The 20361-nt window shown below is 44.9% G+C and overlaps 1 protein-coding gene across 4 annotated transcripts in view; it reads right to left on the bottom strand.

The window, feature by feature from the left end:
- The window catches only part of LOC138526330 (interleukin-18 receptor 1-like), a 756409-nt gene that overhangs the window by 248964 nt on the left and 487084 nt on the right, over positions 1-20361 (bottom strand). For all 4 annotated transcript variants that reach the window (XM_069636931.1, XM_069636933.1, XM_069636934.1 and 1 more), the window contains one exon: positions 8598-8769. In XM_069636931.1, the coding sequence (XP_069493032.1) occupies positions 8598-8769 (172 nt within the window). The remainder of the gene's footprint in view (positions 1-8597; positions 8770-20361) is intronic.

Raw genomic sequence — 20361 nt, 5'->3', positions numbered from 1 at the left:
TTATTATAAAAGGGTGTCACCCTTTCACACCTCCAGTTTGATTAGTAAATACATTTTAGTGGCAATGCGTTTACCAGCATATGAAGTCCAGTGAACAGCCCCTAAGTACATGGCCTGTCACAGGACCTCTTATGAGTAGACACATTCAAGGTCTTTCCTGTTTATGTAGTGGCTTGGCAGGTGAAGAACAAAGGTCGGGAGGATCCTATTTACAAAACCTTTGGCTCATTCAGGTTCATCCAAGAAGACATCCTGGATCTATTGGTAGTAGTTGAACAGATACAAATCCTGATGTGGCTACAGGTTCTCATAACCATCCTCTGCTGGCTGGTAGTAGTAACAGATGTTGGATGAACATCTGTATTGATCATGAGTGCAGGGTCATCTGGGTCCTACCACGCCTTCAGAGAAGTGTTGTGGAAGACCAGGAAACTCTGTTGGCTGTCATCCAGTTTAATGCTTTAATTATCTGGTGACTCGAACTGGTCCATGCCACTAGGCAACGAGTTTGTTCACTGAAGTTGGAAGGAGAACTAAGACCTGGTCAGTGACTTCGGAGCTCATCAAGCAGTCTCAACGGTCATACAGGTATTTTTGTTTCTCTTGGCTAGCCTGTAAATGTTGGCGGACCATGCCCCTCACCAAGCAAAGTTGTTCTGCAGTACCCCAGAAGAATTGCCCAGTGCCCTGTTGCATTGCTTAAGACATCTTAGGTCTCCTGCCCATGGGCCAGTGCAAACAGTAAATACATGAAGGTCAAGGTATCTTCCTTACTGCAAACAGAGCCCTCGGTAATAATTTGTCCTCATTCTGGGCCTCCTCATATACCAAATTTATTGAGAGGTTCTACAGGGTATGATTGAACCTTTCCACTTTGGTGGTATGTAAACAGAGGTACAGAGTGTTTGTAAGTTTCAGAGGTGTTTAAGCACTTTTGATATTCATGTTGTGCCCTAATCCATAAGTATTTATTTAGGAAGCACAACTGTCTTAAATTAGGAAACTAAATGCTTAATAATGTGCTCTGTGGTGGTGTTCTTATACCAAACTCCTCCAAGTATTGGGTGATGAAATCCATAGTCTATAAGATGTATTGGTTCCCTCCTTTAAAAGGGCTAATGGGTATACCCGATTATCCATTCCCAAGCTCGAAAAAGGTGCATCAGTGATCTGTAGGGGTTTCAAGGCAGCAAGTCGTACAATATTTTGAGAGTTGTTTTTGCAAATACCACAGGTTTCATAATGTGTATCTATTTGTTGGTAAATACTAGGCTAAAAGAACCTGGCCACAGCCCATGGAGGCCGGCTGGAACTGGTCCCCCAGTGTAGAAGGCCAAAGCAGTTTCAAGGGTGCTGGCTCGGTGTGGGGGCTGGCATGGTGGCACCAGTCTGAGGTCCTTATAAGCAGAGTTTTCTGCCTCGTCCCCTTGGTGAGTGTTGCTGCCGTGCTCGGAGTGCACTGCCTGAGGACTCACCGGGTGAAGGGAGGTCGTTTTCCCATCCCACTAACCCTTATAATTAGGGGTGGAGGAGAGAGCTACAGGTGGGGGAGGATCATGGAAACATGGAGCTGGAATGAGTCACAGCGGGTCATGGCTCTGCACGGGGGTGACGGGACGGGGTGCAGCTGGGCCTAGTGGAAAAGGGGCTGCCTCCCAGTAATGCCCCCTGAGTAGGACATGGAGGGGAGGAGCCAGTGCCCCATCACCATCCACCATCCCTTTGGGTCGGGGGAGCCATGGTCCACCTGGTCCACTTGTCAGTAGAAGTGTTCTCTAAATATGCATGATGATCGTAGTGATGATTATGATTTATGGTTTGCATTTGGAAAAAAAATGTTGCTGTTGATTTATGTTTACTTTGGAATGAAAAAGAATTGGCGGTTTGGCATCGTGTGTTGACTCTTCCTCAGGCTATGCCCCTTTTGCTCAGCCCAAGGCTATTTCTTTTGTCTTTTACCAACAAGGAACAGTAAGTGATCCACATATCAAGTGCAAGTTATAGTTTAGTTACATGTGTGTTAAACAGCATGCTAGAAGTCCTAGGTGAGAAGTTGTATTGCTAGAAACGTAACTTTATTCCGACTCTCCATGTACAATGTAGAATTAATATATGCAATATGTTTTAAAAAATATATATATTATTTGGTTGCTCGGCTACTAAACACTGCCAACATTTGCCTCCTCCTTGAAGACATTGACCTTGATATCCTTGCTCCTACCGAGAGGTGGTTCAATGGCAGCTCAGTCATTGCTTTTGACTCCCTTCTCTCTGATGGTCATAAGATCATCTCCAAGCCTTGCCCTAACAGTGATGCCAGCGGGGTTTGCCCTGATCTTCCCCGAGTGGGTCCCTTCTGCCCTCATACCCACCCATCCATACTCCTCCATCGAGTGCCTGGTCTGCAAGCTGGTCATCTCTCTCCCTTCCTCCCTGACCATTGACACTATCTACAGGCCACCTGGCTCCAAAACCTTGTTAATCTCTGAATGGGCAGATTTTGCCTCATCTCTCCTCACATCTACCTCTAAATTACTTCTCATGGGTGACTTCAACATCCACCTTGACTCCTCAATCATGGCATCCACTCTCTTCTGTGACCTCTACACCTCATTCTCCATCTCCATTCTTCCCTCTGGTCCTACCCACTCAGTTGAACACACTCTTGATGCCTTGGCACTTTTGTTCTGCTCTCTGCCCCACTCATCACCCCACACTCCTGGCCAGACCACACCCTCTTCTCCTACCACATTGGTGCTCTCTGCTGTCAGACCGCACCACCCCGAGCTCTCCCAACCTCGTTCACGGACATCCAACAGATGAATCCAGTGTCAGCTGCTGCCTTCGCATCCACCTTAATCCCTCCCTCTCCGCCCGCTGCAGACTCTACCTCTGACTTCATTCTCAGTAACCTCCATCTTTCCATCACTAACACTCTCGACATTCTTGCCCCAGTCATGAGGATCCTCCTGAAACATGCCTAAAAGCATAAAACCTGGTACGGCTGTGAACTTACAGCCCTGAAAAATATGTGCAGAGCTGCCAAACGGAAGTGGCAGACCTCTGGCTCACCCCTTGACAAACTGGCCTATTGCCTTCTCTAAAGGCAATACTGACTCTCTAGTCACTGCAAGAAAAGGGCCCACATCCAGGCCCACATCTCTGGGGCATCCAACAACACAACTGAACTCTTTAAAATCTACAAGGAGCTGGCCAACCCTTCCACTGTCTTCACCTCACCGCTTTCCCCTCAAGCCCTTTGCAATGCATTGGCCACACATTTCACTGCAAAACCTCAGAACATCCTGAGCACTCTCTTTTCCCTTTCCCCCTCTCCTCCCCAATCCTCCTGCCACCTATGGCCACCCATCCACCCTCTGCCTTTCTCTCATCCTTCTCTTCTATCACATTCAATGGGGTCACTAGAGCTGTTCGGTCTATGAAGGTCTCCTCCAAACAGGTCTCCCCCTGTTCCTCCAGAACCATTAAGGACCAAATAGGAACCATTGCCCCTGAACTGGCTGATTTCTGCAATCACTCCTTTGCTACCGGGTCTTTCCCTTCTTTCCTCAAGCACTCTCTTGTGCACTCCCTCCTGAAAAAACCTCTGCCAACCCCTCTTGTCCAGCAAATTACCGCCCCATCTCTATCATTCCCTACCTTCGAAAACTCCTGGAGAAGCTAGGCTTCCTTCAACTGACCCAGCACACTGAGCTTGTCGGTTGCCTACACGGCCATCAATATGGATTCCGAGCATCCGGAGGCACAGAAACTGCTCTCCTGAACGCCCATGAAGAACTGCTAGTATCTCTTGATCCTAAATCTCCAGCTGTTCTCATTCTACTTGATCTCTCCGCTGCATTTCATACGGTCAACCACTCCATCCTCATAAAAAGGCTCCACGATACCCTTGGTATCTCGGGAGCGGGCGCTGGACTGGCTGACCTCCTTCCTCAACGACCGTCCCTCCCAGGTTATTCTGGGCTCTTTCTCCTCTCCTACCTCTATCGCCACTTGAGTCATTCCCCAGGGTTTCAACATTTCTCCTTGGTTCTTTACATCTATCTTGCTCCGCTTGCACATCTGATTTCCACTTACTCCCCTAATTTCCAGTGTTATGTAGATGACACGCAACTCTTCTTCAAACTACCCTCTGATCGTCTCCTTACTTCCTCCATCATTTCTGACTGCCTATCTGCCATCCAATCCTAGTGTGCCTCCAATGATCTCTTCTCCGATGCAACCAAGATTGAGATCCTTCCCATTGGGGCTCATGCTCCCTCTTTCTTCCCCTCACTCTGGCCACCCTTTATGGACTCCCCCCTTCGCCTTCTTCTGAAGACAGAAACCTTGGAGTCATCTTCGCCTCCTCTCTTTCCTTCCTCCCTCACATCCAGGAACTTGGCAAAAAGGCCCACTTTCAACTCCACCTCCTCAAATGAATCCTTCCTTTCCCTCACTTTCCCCCAGAAGCTCAATGTCTCCAGAAGCTCTGGTACTCTCAAGGCTGGACTACTACAACAGCCTCTTCCTCAATCTACCCTCTTCCTCTCTATAACCTCTTGAGATTATCCAGAATATGGCTGCACGACTTTTCCTGGCCTCAAGCCCAGGGACTGCATCTCTTCAGTCCTAAAATCTCTACACTGGCCCCCGGTTGCTGCAAGGATCAAATTCAAGACAATGCTATCCACAACTGGCTCTCATCAAATACTCTCCCTCCAGATCTTTATGCAACTCTCTGTGTGTCAAGCACTTCTTTAAACAGACATTTGGTGGCTGATTTCTTTTCTCGGCTGGTTCCCTCCTCTGGAACAGCCTCCCCTTCCTCTCTGTCTTGAGCCAGATCTCCATAAAATTCCGGAAGCTTCTCAAGACTTCCCTTTTCACCTCCTCCTTCCCCCTCTTCCTCCCTTGCTAACCCCACAGTCGCTGATATTGGTGACCAGGGCCCTTATATGTCCTTCTGGGCCTTGGCATCCCCCCAATAGCCTTCAGCTTAAGCCCACTCGCAGCACTTGCTGTTGGGTCCCCACTGGCCTGTGCTATCTCACAGGCCTGCACTATTTGCTTTTGTCAGTTGTCAACTCTTACCAAATGATCTCTGCCTGGCACTTAACGGTTGCTTGCAACTTATTGCCTAGCACTTCCCTTTGTGGTACTCCAAAATACTTAACCCCCCACCTCACCCCTTCTCTCTCTGCACTTGCACGTTCTGAATGCTCACATGGCCTAGTAGGACCACCTCTTTCTTTGTTGTTGTCATAAATGCCTTTCATTCCCACGTTCTATCCGTGTTGCCCTGTGGGTGCTTTGAAACACAAATTACTTGATGCATAAGTGCCTTACAAATGCACAATAAATAAATAAATAAATATATCATATTTCAATAGCCATAGCACTTGAGAAAGAGACACGGTCACAACATTACTGATGAACTGTATGCAATTGGAAAACTTAAATCATGCAAACCAACATTGACATAAAACTGGGTTGAAACATTTGTTGAAGAATCAAATACATTTTCTTAAACTGGAGTTCAGGCGTTGGGCTTAGAATAACTAGAAGCCCTTGAAGCACACCGAATGATTTTGACACTGGAATATAAGAACCCAAATACAGCTCATGGTTGTGTGAAAGCCAACATGCAGTGTAGTAGTGACTATGAAATAATATCACCTGCATAGATATGAATGTATGCAAATATATATATTACATGGCCAGGGTAGTGGCCATGTAGTTATGGTTAAGTTGCTGTTTCCATAGGAAGAGCCCTTTTTGGGTGGCTTATAACTTCGCTCTCCCTGGACGGATCCTCACCAAACTTTGCAAAAAAAGTATTTGGGTCACTCTGCTCAAGTTGAATGTGTCCTAAGAACACTCGCGGTGTGATGTCATCTTTGATGTCCTGGGTGCTAGTCTTAGCAGTGCACGGTGGTGGAGCGAGTTATGGTTGCTTAGCTTACCATAACTGGCGAATTTCAAGGGTTTTTCGGTTTTACTTGGAACCATAACGTCCCTTTAACAAAGTTTTTTCACTGAATTTCATAGGTTTTTAGTAGCGCAACTTAACCATAACATCCCTTTAACAAAGTTTTTTTCACTGAATTTCATAGGTTTTTAGTAGCGCAACTTAACCATAACGTCCCTTTAACAAAGTTTTTTGCACTGAATATATATATATATATATATATATTTAGAATTTATTTAGAATTTATTTTTACATTCCCTATCATCTAAAATTCCATATTGAAATGTGGCATGTTTATGTTTGGTGATTAAACGATGATGGCAAATGGGATGAACTGTAACAGTGCAATGAATTATCACACTGACGTGCATATTTACATATTTACATATGGACATGTGTCACTAAGAAATCAACATTCTTTCAGACTGAGCAACATTAAAACAAATTAAGATGCAGTAAAATTCCATCATTTAACCTGTTTGTTATCAAAGGACAAATCAATAACAGAGCACCCTGATAAACTGCCGTTGATATTATGGTCCAAGGTTCCGCAACAGGTGGACACGTATACTTGGGATAGTTTTAAATTGGAAGTGAAAACTGGCATAGACATTGAAGATATTGAAAGACAACCAATCAAAATGCCTATGTGGAAAATGTATGGGTGATTTCCAGAAATGGTCAATGAAATGCACCATGTTATTTATGATGAGGTTGACTTCAATACCCTCAAGTGTAGAGTGTGGTTCGGAGGGATTTTAGGATGAAATGCAACAAGAGTCATTTAGCAAGTAAATCTAGTATGTTTTCGTTCTCAAAGTCAAGATAGGATTGCAAAGATGGAAATTTGAACAAAAACAATTGAATGAAATTGTGTCTGTACACCACCGAAACATTTAATGATAAAATGGGGAACTTGAGACTTCTCTCTATCTTAACATAGGTGTCGGAGGCACCTTGCATAGAAATCCCCTAGGATTTGTTTTAATTTCTGAAATGTTTGTCCTTTTCATTGCCAACATATTGTTGCCAGTGTTTTAGGATCATGTCTTATTTGCTGCCTGCATGCCTTACTGATCCTAACAGGTCTGAGAACATTCCACCCTCTAAATCGCATCCTTAGAGATACCGGAGCTAATGGATGAGTTGATATAAGTTAAGGATACATATGCACCAGCCCTTCTTCTACAGAACTTTTTATACAAAGAGAGTTCGGCTTGTATAGGACCCTTTTCAACTCCTTTAACAATGGTAAACTGTGCATTCATATGAGTTTGAAGCTTGAATAGAAGTTATCATTTATTCTAGAGAAAGGCCCACACCGAACATAAATGTCACTAGCTTCCTTTCATTGTGTAGATGTAATGGAACATATTTTCAACTATCTTGAAGGTGCAAAACATCTTGCAACTTTTTTTGAATAAGACAAAAGACGGAAGGAACATATCAAAACAAACATGAAAAGCTTACTGCAGAGATTGCGCATAGGGGTTAAATGTAAGGGGTTACACAGTACAGTGTCAGAGGTTGTATCGTGGGGCATTAGGCAAGTAGAAAATAAGAGTTTATGGGTTAATGTTTGAGAGAGGAATGCCAAGGACTATCCATACCAGGGCTTGGAGATAAATGTTAGGACATAGGAAAATGCGTGTTTTTTTTTTACTTGTTTTGAAACACAATCTTAGTTTAGGACTATTGGTTTGGGTATCTTACAAGTGTGTCTGAGTATGTGACGTTTATTACCTTTTAATTCACTGCGAATTATGAATATTTTGTTTAAATAAAATACACTTTTCAGAATGGTATTGTGCTCTAAATATATAATGAACGCTATAAGCACAAGAATCTGGACACACTAAAAGGGAGGTGCAGTCAAATGACTAAAATGCCTCCGCAGCATTTAACGTCATACTGACAAAGAGGCTGGGGGTGTCATGTTACAGCAATTGCAGCCAACCAGACAGATGTTGTCTGAAATCGGTGCTGGCATAGTCCCGAAATCACCCGAATCTACTCAAGGAATTAACATAGATGGATACAAAAAAATAGCTAAATGAAAACACTTACCATCAATTCAGGTAAAATGATGGAAAGGAGAAAAAATAAGTATCGAAGCATCTGACAGTCGGAAATCGAAATCTTCAGGGAGAGCTTTGGAGAGAAAGCCAATGTGATGGACATAATGATAATGATACTGAATCCATGGCAGATACAAAGATAGGAGCCTATTTATGTGGTAATATATATGTTGTAATCTGCAAAGCCCCATAACACAGTGCACATTCTACAATCCCTTAAACAACTTATTCATTCAGGCTGTTGAATATGTTGGGGTATTGTTTATTTAAGACACTTTTCTGCCATCAGTGACAAAGTGCATAATAAGGTAGGTATCAGTAATATATCTCAATTCTAGCTCTTGACCTTAAATCAAAAAAATGCACATCTAGAAAGTAGAGCAGGTAAAAAAAGGAAATATATATGCAATACGTTCCTGTCGTGTTTCTATCTAATGTGAGGACTTTATTTGAGAACACATTGACTAGTGGACTGAACCTTAGGCTTCAAAGGGCAGAGCTTGAAATACGCGCAGTAGCTTTTCCTATCAATCAGATTGTACGCTTACCTCATCCAACTCTCAGTTTCGCATGGCCATTCCTGGGTTTCTTCTGTGCACCGGTTACAGAAATCAACATCATCAGCATTAGTTGTGTTTATTTTTAGCCAGTAAAATGAAATGGACAAAGTGTTGTCATATGGGCCAAGATATCCAGTACAGTTAATTATCAGTGTCATCCCTAGGGCAAAAAAAATAAATAAATAAATAACTCATGCCAAGTTAAGTTTTAATGGTGAAGTTAATTGACAGCACATGATTTTCTTTACACATCTATATATTGGCAAAGACATCGCACGTAAATATGAAGAGAAAGGCACGGAAGACCACCCTAATGAACACAGGTCAACCCATTGATCAGAACACCCCATAGCCTTAAAATCTCTCATTCAACATCGTCAATATAGCAACATCATTTTCTGGTCACCTAACATATGTACTCAAATCTCCCTGCAACTGTGGTCACAAAGAGAGTGGGAATAAGTGAAGGGACAGAGTAGACCATCACTGTTAATACTCTGCTAATATATCCCCCTTTGACAGCCTATCAGTGATCTTACAAAGATGGCAGCCCTCCCTTTCCATAGAGCCACTTACCAAACTCACCCTCCACAACCAATGAGAACACTTATGACAATGATCAGTTTGCCACCCCTTCTGATCTCACAAAAAAGGAATCTGCTCCCGTTTGATTTGTGTAAAAATATGATTCTTCCCATTATAGGAAACATGTAATCTATCATGAGTCAACAATAAGGCTTTTGAGCCCCAAAGTTATTAGCTCCTTTTTTACTAGTTTGTAGTTCCTGTCTTCTGTCTTGGAAATCACTGCAAAGGTCGGGAAAGAGAACACCTTTCTCTTGCAAAACGCTGCATGGTTAATCTTTGGCCATTGCCTCCAGAATTATTTCTCTCACCCCCGGGTTTTCAGCCTCTGTGATTATCATGGCGTCCTCTGAACACTCGCCTCCTGTGTCCCTGGTGTGGAGGTGGAAGCCTTTTTGTAACATTACTGGTGCCTGCTACCCTATTGATTACACAGCCGCTCCCAAAAATGGTTGCACCTTAACTTTTATGGTTTGCACTCCCACTGGTTTTGGCAGGGCGAGAATTCTTATGTTTGCTGTTCTGGCCAAGTCCTCAAACCTTTAACTCATTAGTGTAAGTCTATAATGAAGGACACCACACAATCATGCTATTATTTCCAATTCTCGGCACTATCCTCCACACCAGATTCTGTTCACTCTACTTTCTCCAGCCCTGCATTAACATTCTTTACGTCCTTCACATCAGTGCAATCAGGTTCAAAAGATGCTTTGCTTCTCAGCAGCCAGGCTATTTCTTATAGCAGGAGTGAATTAGTCAGCAGCCCTGTGATAAACCAACTAGATTGGAGGCCAACAATCATCCCATGAATGGGGTCCTCCCTTCCAATGCCATCATACTCGACTCCAGAGGTGGAGGTTCCTCTACTTGCCTTCCAGCACCACAGACCATTCTGCTGCTAAAGCAGCCCAAGAAGTGTCGGTCAGCAGCGAACACCCACACCGGTAATATTAGGAGCCTCATGCAGTCAATTCTATCACCTCTGTCCTACAGATGTGTGGGGAAGAAGAATTTTCCCAACCAATCAGTCCTAGGGGGCCACTGGGAGGAAGCCCAGAATGCTGGGTCCCACAAAGCATGGTAATGTGTGCCACAACTCTCTGGCTTTTTGTCCGCAAATCAGAATAATTTCTTTTCACACATCAGAAGTGCAGCTAACTCCTTCATCAATAATTGTCATTGCGGGACACCCGGTAAGGAGAGCCAGAACAGGATCTCTGAAAGGGTGGCCATCATGGAGCTCAGTTGGCTTAGACCAATAAAATGTATGTTTTGAGGTCAGACAGGACTTCTCTGCCAGAACTCTTGTATGTTCATCTTAGATAGACGGTGGCTTAGTTATTTATTTGTTTGTTTGTTTGTTTATTTATTTATTTATGGGAGTTTTAACTCATCACGAATCCTTCAGTCATTGAGCAGCTTGCTAAATCGTAAATAGATTCTAATTGATCCATTGCAGCATGGCTGTGTTCCGCCTAGTGAATGTGCTTTGGTTTTCTGACTTGGTAGATGCCTGTTATCTTCTAGCAATGCATGAACATTAGTATCTTTATAATGTCAATGGTTCACAATATGTAAACATTTGGGAACATGACTGTAACATTTGAAGTTCCATGTTTTTTCGGTATCCTGTGCTTTTGTGCTATTGGGCCCAAGTATAACCTGGTCATTGCTCCTTTCTTCCCCAAGGCACACATGAGATCATACAAATTTAGTTGTATATGTGTTTATCCTAACACCCTTATTTTTAAACATAATGGTGGTTTAGTAATACTACCACTTTATGATATGTTATGTTATGCCATGACGTATTACGTCACATTTTGTAATGCTGTTTCACAGTAATGTCATTCCCCTTTTGTGCAAAGCAGACAAGGGGCATGATTATGAGCTCGTGCTAAATGTGTTGAGGAAAGCCCACATTCTCCCCTCCAGTTTCCAGTACCATCCTTCTGATGTGGGTGGACATATTGGAGCAGAAATGTCGTGCTTTCTAGCAGAAAAAGTTGCTAATATCACACGTTGTGGGGGAAAAGTGCTCCAGTGGCATTGCGAGCTTTTCTCAAAAGACTGCCACTTTTCTAATTTAAGAAAGTATTCTTAAACTTTCATTAAACTAGAAAAGTGGTGATGCAGTCTGAGAAACGTTATGTATAAAAGTGTGCTGTGGAGTTTAATGGCACCTCCCAGGGTACAGTTAATGAACGCCTCTTTAGGCTTTTGCAGGATGGGTGTTTTGGCCTCAGAATACAGTTCCTGCCAGCACCTTATATGAGAGGTGGTAGGAAAGGCTGTTGCCATGCCGTAAACGACGGCTTTGCCGGAGTGACACACATTTCGTTGTCAAGCTGCCACTCCCGTATTGCATCAGAATACATGTCTTCATGGAAAAGTGTCTTTTATCTCAGACACTGCACTTTTCCATTACTGCACGCACCTCAGAATCAGGCCCAATGTCTGTGAAGCAGCTGGATGGTAACATGTTGCACTAGACAAACAGCTAAATAAATAAAGAATACCTGTTAGCTGCACTCAGCTTGTTAAAAAGACCCCATTGCACAAAGTAGACTACAACATGTAAGCTGGTAAGCAGTTCCCACAATGCTTCTGAATCTAAGTTTTGCTTGCAGGTTCTGAACTCCATTAACAGAACTAGGTAAATGAAGCTCAGGTTGAGAAATGCAGGCAAAGCTGGATATTGCAAATTAATTAACCTCAGGCAAGATCCCTGACTGAAGAGTGGTATGGCCTCCTACACCATTCTTGCCATCCTCATAACCTCAAATGGCAGGTTTAGAATGCACTCCTGCACATCAGGGTTATATTTGGTCACCTTGAGCCAAGCCTTCATCCTTCTCAGTGGCGATACAGATCGTTCTACCTGCTGTGTCGATGTGAGCCACTGTAGACTCCATATCACCTTGGGCCACAATTTTGGCCTCTGCCAATCAAGCCTTGAAGTGCTTCTGACTGCACTAGGAGCTCTGGGAGGAAGTCTGCAATATCCCTCCACAGCTTCTGGGCCACTGCTGCCAGCATAGCATCCACGTTGGCCTGGCGCAGATGAAGTTTGGCATTAAAGTAGATATTTTTGCCATATGATTCCAACAGCTTTTTCCTCCTTCCCGAGGAGCGCTGACGTTGGCACCACTGACTAAGACTGTGCCCTCGAGTATAGGGAGGCTGCAGCTACAACTGATGAATGCAGTTGGGGGGTGTACCGACAGAAAGAGGGAGTCGCCCTCCGTCTACCTATACTCAGTATCCAGCTGTTTATTGGTAGGCTGCGTGGAGTATGGTTTCACCAATCCCTTCTTGGAAAGTGATTCATCATCATTTTGCAGAGGGATGCCAGTTCTTGTGGCCGAGGAATGGTGAGCACTTCAGCCAGAACCCCCACCTCAGGTTTCTCGACTTGAGGCTGCAGAATCCCCAGGTATTCTGATACACCTGCTAGCCTCTCGTGGAAAGTTTTAGCTGACGGGGGGAGTATCCTGCTCCTCCTCCTCCTCGTCCGTGTCACCCGATGTGTCCTGTGGGTCTGGAGCTGATGGAGGTGTGCTGGGTGCGGACAGCTGTGATGGGCTGACTGTAAGTGTTGGGGCTGCTGCAGAGTCTGTGCCAGAGGCAGAGCCTGCATGACTGTTGTGAGCATGGGAACCAAGGGTTGAACCGGGACCGGAGTCTGCAACACCGCCAAGGCCTGAGGTGGTGCCGGGGGGGTAGCATGTCCTTCATGACTCCCCTGAGGATAGTGCCCATCTGTGGTGATTTCATGGGGTAATTAACTTTTCAAAGAACCAATCCTCGTATGCTGGGAAAAGCCTAGAGGCATGGGAGCTGTGCCCTTTGGTTGCTGAGGTCTTGGCGGTATTTGCCACACCCCACTGGGTGCTGCATACCTACCCTGTGCAGGTGGGGTTGGGTATGACATGGACCAGGTCACTGGAGTGGTCTAGTACCATCTAGATCCCATGCCTGCTCTCCGGAAGGAGGAGGCTACGGGCGAGTCGCCATCATGTCTGGCCAGGTGGCCATTTTGTCATGCCCCACGCCACATGCCTGCTGCATGGTGTTTGAAGAGCCAGGCCGAGTCTCTGCATGCACGCTTAGAAGCAAAGGCTCGGACCTTCCCTGCACCTCAGGTATAGATCTGGGATTTGGAGTGCCCTCTGCCATGACGCCAGTAGTGCTGCGTTTAGGCACCCTCTCGGGAGTGGTCCCCATAGTAGAGCAAAGCCCCTCAGGGAGATCCCGCTACAAGAGCCTTGCGGCCCCTCAGCAGTAGGACTAGGAGAGTCTTGCAACCCTTCCAGGCGTGTTCGGTGCCAAGGCACCAGAGGCAGAGCACGTGGGAATCTGATGGGGGGAATGAACCTTTGCAGGCCGGACAGCTGCTAAAACCCACCGTCGTCGACATGTGCTGGGGAGGAGCGTGGCACCAGAGGACAGGGTTCTCTGACAATCTAGGAGAAACTGGAGAGAGAAGAAAAAATAGAAATTTGGGGAAGAGTTGTGGAATTACAAGGGCAGGGGCCTAGCCCAGGATCACTGGTGAAATGGTCCATTCCCGTGGACACGGAAAAGAGGACGGAGTGGCGCCGGTGGGCAGAGTCAGAGATCATATCCTCCTAGGGCTGTGCCCCTGCACGCATCTAAATTTAAAGAAGACAATTTTTTTCTGGTGAAGGGTTCTGTTTCCCATCCCTTTCTATACACACCTCCCCTACCTGGCACACTCTTTTCTGTAAAAGACCATCCAATTGGCTTTGTCAGTGCATGCTTTAGTTTGAATGTTCTTCAAGCACATAAGTTTACCCCTTCTCATCATACACCTAAAGGCACGGCGGACCCTGCCCTTTAAGGAACAGCTCCTTGGCTGATGATCCATAATTTGAACGATGACGCAAGTATCAGTCCAGTGCTTAAGGTTTTCTTTTTTTAGTTGTTGTAAAGCACTCTGTTGCTTTCTGTCTAGCTTCACCCTATATCAATCCCATACATGCATTCACTGATGAGACACGATTCAGCCTGGACTCTCTATACTCCTGCTTCTTGTGCAAAGCACCCAAGCTACTCAAGGTTTGATTTTCCCAAGGTCAACATTTGCTATGTGGTTAAATTGGCACCCCTTTTATATGTCAGTGTCTCGGAGCGCAGCTGTAGGCAGTTGGTCACACCACTGTCTGCAGGCTGCCCAGATGGGGAGTGAGAAGCCATGCCGCAGCCATGCCGTGCTCCAAATTTGTGACATTCTCGTCTGAAGTTCTACCAGGTAAGGGTGGTGGTGGTAATGTCTAAGTTGCCTTGGCCTACTCACTTCTTTTTAGGAGGTTGTGCAATGGGGCAGGGCGGTGCCATGTCTGTACAGCCAAAGCTTTCAGCTCTGTTGGAGCAGAATAATCAGAGCCTGGGAGTCGATGCCGAAAGATTAAAGCAGGTTGCACCATTCCCTTTTGACTCCTGTGCAGAAATGCCTAGTAACAGGTGGATCTGCCTAGGGTAGACACGCCCTAGAACGGGTAAATCACCCAGAATTCTGGACTCTCTGCCCTTGAGTGGGAGCCACTCCCATGGGAAGAGGGTTTTGCGAAACCCGGCCTGACGCTTCTGCCGAGAGAAGTTTCCTTTAGCAAGACCAGTTAAGCGCGTGAGCATGAGAAACTGCCTGTGCACCTGCAGCTCGCTGCCTGCATTCCACTGAGCAGTAATGATCTGCAACATGGAACGGCCCATTGTCTCTGTTTCAGCCATACTTATTCAACTGCTGTTCAAGTAAACCTGTGTAGTGCACATAGAAAGGCACTCTTTACAGACGTGAAGGTTTAAACTATGAGCAATGTAAGATGCAACATTTGTGCATAACGTTTTTCATATTGCATTAAAGGTGCAAAGAAAACTGACTTCCCCTCTTGAAAGTAACATGTCCCTTTGTCCATATTCCCAACACTTGAATCACTTATTACACCGCTTTTCCAGCTCCTCACCTTCCCTTCTATACCGATTTCCATATCTTATATCTCATTACTTTCTGGTGAATTCTTTCCAGCAGACTAGGGACCTGCAGTACTTGGAAGGAAATCAGTGCGCGATAACTTAGACAAGCATGCACGCTTTGAGACTAAAACGATGGTGATCTATTAGTTACTTTGTGTTAGACTAAGTATTTCTACAGGTGTGAAGAGTAGAAGTCCTATACGGCTCGAGCATGTCTTAAAAAACACGTTTGAGCCCACTTTAATATGAGCTTTCATGTGTATAGGAGGCGTCCAATACGCAACCAGAATTAATGTACATTTTATACATAAAGTGTACATGTGGAAGATTTACACCAGTGTGTTTTGAAACTCTTGCGAAATCTCGTACATGTTCGAATTGTAAAACGTGTATACGCCTTTTGTAGGTATTGAAACCTCACATCAAAGTCCAATCTGAGTTCAATTTAGGATTTCATAAGTATAGGAGGCATATAAGACTTGTGCATTTCTAAGACTTTATGCCAAACGCTGTACACTCATATGAGCGGTTTGAAACACTTGCCTGTGTATAGGCGCTTTATAAATTAATAATACCATACTAGACACTTGGATCCAAATTTGTAGTGACCAGGTGAGTACCCAGAGCTCCTGCGCCCAGCGCGACACGCGTTCAAATTTTTTTAAAATATCCATTCATTAACAGCACGGCAAACGCCATTCCCACGTGTGATCCCTTCTCCCATGCCTGCTTCCTGGATACAGAGAGCCTGCCTCCCTCCCTCCGGACCTGATTGGTGCCTCAACCCCCTGGTAAAGACAGGCTTAATTACCTGATGGCTGGACCGTGATCCGCGCCACAGCCACCATTTGCAGTGACCAGGTGAGTGCCCAGAGCTCCCGCTACCAGCAACACCCGCGTTGGCCATTTTTTAAAATATCCATGCTTTAACAGCATGGCAAACGCCATTCCCACCTGTGATCTCTACTCCCATGCCCGCTTCCTGGATATACAGAGTCCGCCTCCCTCCCTCTCCCTGGACCTGATTGGTGCCTCAGCTCCTTGGTAAACACAGGCCTAATGACCTAAGTGCCGGACCGTGATCCGCACCACAGCCACCATTTGCAGTGACCAGGTGAGTTCCCAGAGCTCCTGCGCCCAGCGCCATCCGCCTTGGCCATTTTAAAAAATATCCATGCATTAACAGCATGGCAAACACCATTCCCACATGTGATCCCTTCTCCCATGCCCGCTTCTGTGATACACAGAGCCCACCTCCCTCCCTCCACCTGGTCCTGATTGGTACAGCTCACCTTATAATGGACACTCAGGTCAGCCCTCTGCCCGGCAGCCCCTGAGGCTGAGGGCCCCAAGGCCAAAGGCGGCTCCTAGATTGGCGGCTCCAGAGAGTGTCTGCAGGTGTCCGCAGAGGGAAGCCAGCAGTTAACAGACACTAACAAAAACTGTACGTGTGGCATGGGTAGGGTGTAGAGCAATTACTCTACTCCAGAAAGCCCCCGCCACTCTACCTTACCTTCCCATAACATAGACTGCCATAGACTTACACCAGGCATACTTAGAAAGATTTGTGACCACCAGCCTGAACCTATTCATGAGGGTATTGTAAATGTTGCTTTGCATTACATACTAACAAACTTGTCAATGTTAAAAAGCACCACACTTCGATAGAATTGTGAACATTAGCCTGCGTTGCATCTGGATAGGATTGTGAATATTAACATGTGCCACACATAGATAATATTGTGAATGTTAGCAGGTGCCACACTTTGATGGAAGCATGAAGGATAGCTAATGCCATACTTAGATGGAACTGTGAATGTTAGCATCTGCCACACTTAGATAGAATTGTTAAAATTAGCCTGCGGCGCATCCAGATGGGATTGTGAATGTTAGCATGTGCCACACTTAGAAAGAATTGTGAACATTAGCCTGCATAGCATCTAGATAGGATTGTGAATGTTAGCATGCCCACACTTAGATAGAATTTGAATGTTAGCATGTGCTACACTTGGATATAATTGTGAACATTAGCCTGAGTCGCATCCATATGGGATTGTGAATGTTAGCGTGTGCCACAGTTAGATAGAATTGTGAACATTAGCCTACGTCACATCTAGATAGGATTGTTAATGTTAGCATACCCACATGCAGATGGAACTGTGAATGTTAGCATCTGCCACACTTGGATGGAATTGTGAACATTAGCTTGCATTGCATCCAGATGGGATTGTGAATGTTAGCATGTGCCACACTTAGATAGAATTGTGAACATTAGCCTACGTCACATCTAGAAAGGATTGTTAATGTTAGCATACCCACATGCAGATGGAACTGTGAATGTTAGCATCTGCTACACTTGGATATAATTGTGAACATTAGCCTGAGTCGCATCCATATGGGATTGTGAATGTTAGCGTGTGCCACAGTTAGATAGAATTGTGAACATTAGCCTGCATAGCATCTAGATAGGATTGTGAATGTTAGCATGCCCACACTTAGATAGAATTTGAATGTTAGCATGTGCTACACTTGGATATAATTGTGAACATTAGCCTGAGTCGCATCCATATGGGATTGTGAATGTTAGCGTGTGCCACAGTTAGATAGAATTGTGAACATTAGCCTACGTCACATCTAGATAGGATTGTTAATGTTAGCATACCCACATGCAGATGGAACTGTGAATGTTAGCATCTGCCACACTTGGATGGAATTGTGAACATTAGCTTGCATTGCATCCAGATGGGATTGTGAATGTTAGCATGTGCCACACTTAGATAGAATTGTGAACATTAGCTTGCGTCGACTCTAGAGAGGATTGTGAATATTAGCAGGCCCACACTTAGATGGAACTTGAATGTAAGCATGTGCCACACTTAGAATTGTGAACACTGGCCCGCCTCACATCTAGATAGGATTATGAATGTTAGCGTCTGCGTCACATCTAGATAGGATTGTGAATGTTAGCATCTGCCACACTTTATGGAACTTGAATCTTAGCATGTGCCACACTTAGATATAATTGTGAATATTAGCCTGCGTTACATCTTGACAGGATTGTGAATGTTAGCATGCCCACACTTAGATGGAACTTGAATGTTAGCATATGCCACACTTAGAATTGTGAACACTGGCAGGCATCACATCCAGATAGGATGGTGAATGTTAGCTCCTGCCTCACTTAGATGGAACTTGAATATTAGCATGTGCCACACTTTTGTATTTTTATTTGTATTTATTTTATTTGTATAGCGCACCAAGCCCTAGGGCAACCAGTCGCATATCTCAGACAGTACGTACATACAAGGTTACATACATACAAGGTTACATTTACAGTGAAGCAGGTCTTTGGTGGTACAAAATAGTGCAGGTACTGAGATGGCAGCGATCAAATGGCAAGAGACAGTTGGTCAGATGTGGTAGCTAGCCAGAGCTTTGCTTTATGTTTGAATAAGTTGAGTGAAGGTAAGGCTCTGATGGTAAGAGGCATTGTTCCAAAGTGTGGCCGCTAAAACTGGGAAGCTAGCACTTCCAGCTGTCTGGAGCTTGTATCTCAGGATCGTGAGGCTGTGTGCATGGGCGGATCTTAGTGATCGAGTAGGAGCATTCTGAGTGAATCTCGAGGCTAGGTAGGTGGGGGCCTGCTTGCTTATGCATTTGTAGGTGAGGGACAGGGATTTCAGAGATATACTTTGTGCGACTGAGAGCCAATGTAAGCTCTTCCTAGTTTCTGAAATGTGTGCAGATCTAGGAATGTTGAGGGCTGCTCTAATAGCATTGTTTTGGGTGATCTGGAGTTTGTTGAGGTTGCGTCGGTTACTGCCTTGGTAAAGTGCGTTGCAGTAATCGAGTTTGGACATGATTAATGTCCTGGCAAGGGTGATACAATTTTGGGTGGAAAGGAAAGGGCGGCAGGCTGTGATCAGCTTGCATGTGTAGGCTGAGGCAGCGACAACAGCGTTTGTCTGTCTATTTAAGGAGAGTGTAGAGTCCAGGTAGATGCCCAAGGTTTTGGTGTCTTTGGAGACTTTGATGGAATTACCATCAATGTTAAAGGAGCTGAACAAAGGGTTCAGCTTATTGAGTCTTTGTTGTGTGCCCAGGATGAGGAGCTCTGTCTTGTCGTCATTGAGACAGAACTAATGTTGGGTCATCCAAGCTTGAATGACTTAGTAGATGTCATTCAATGCTTTGGAATCTGTGATATAGTCACCAGTAAAAGGGATGAGTATCTGGGTTTCATCAGCATAATTAGTGTAGGTGACACCCAGATAGTCAAGCACATCAAATAGAGGTTTGGTGAATACATTGTAGAGTGTGGGAGATAAACAGGAATCTTGAGGGACTCCACATGGGACTGGGGTAGGGTCCACAGAGGAGGTAGGTGAGAAAACTCTCATGCCATTGTGTTTTATGTCTTCAATTTGGGTTTTAAAATTTAGGAGGGCCGTTTCTGTCCCGTGCTTAGGTCTAAAACCAGATTGTCTTGTGCCAAGGAGTTTATTGGTTTCAAGATAGTTCTGTATTTGTAGGTATGTTGCTCGATCTAGAATTTTTAGAAGGAACGGGACTGTGGTGATGGGTCTATAGTTGTAAGGTATCTTTGGGTCTAGTGTGGTTTTTTTTAACGGGGGATAAAACAGGTGTCCTTCAGGTTGTTGGGAACAATACCGGATTGGAAGGAGGAATTGATGAAAGTGGTTATGAAGGGAGCAAGGTCGTGTGCCGATTCTTTAATGATGGGAGCAGGGCAGGGATCGCCTTGGCAGTTGGTCGGTTTTAGGTTATTGATGATTCTTTCGACCTCAGGGATGGTGAGAGGTACAAAGCTAAATGGGGTTTGAGGTAAGGGGGTGGCCTTGATGGGCGCGGGGAATTTAGCTGGGGAGGTTGTTAGAAGGGAATTCGTTTGGCATTGATTTTGGATTGTAAGGTAGTGATTTTGGTAAGGAGAGCATTTTGGATGTTGTTGCACCATGTGCTGTCTTGGCAGCCGGTATCCAGGGTAGGTGACGGGATTCTAATTATTTAAGAATTTTAAATAGCTCCTTCGTGTTTGATTCAGCTTGCGATATGCGCTGGTTGTAGGTCTCTTTTTTTGGCTTGTAGGGTTGCTTCCTTGTAATTAAGGGATGTGATGAGCAGGAGGTCTTTGTTGGCCTTGCTAGGG

Source organism: Ambystoma mexicanum, chromosome 7p, assembly GCF_040938575.1.
Source record: "Ambystoma mexicanum isolate Mex_15411 chromosome 7p, UKY_AmexF1_1, whole genome shotgun sequence".
Classification (NCBI taxonomy): domain Eukaryota; kingdom Metazoa; phylum Chordata; class Amphibia; order Caudata; family Ambystomatidae; genus Ambystoma; species Ambystoma mexicanum.
Note: the sequence above shows the minus strand (reverse complement) of the source record. Positions and strands in the feature narration are given on the sequence as shown.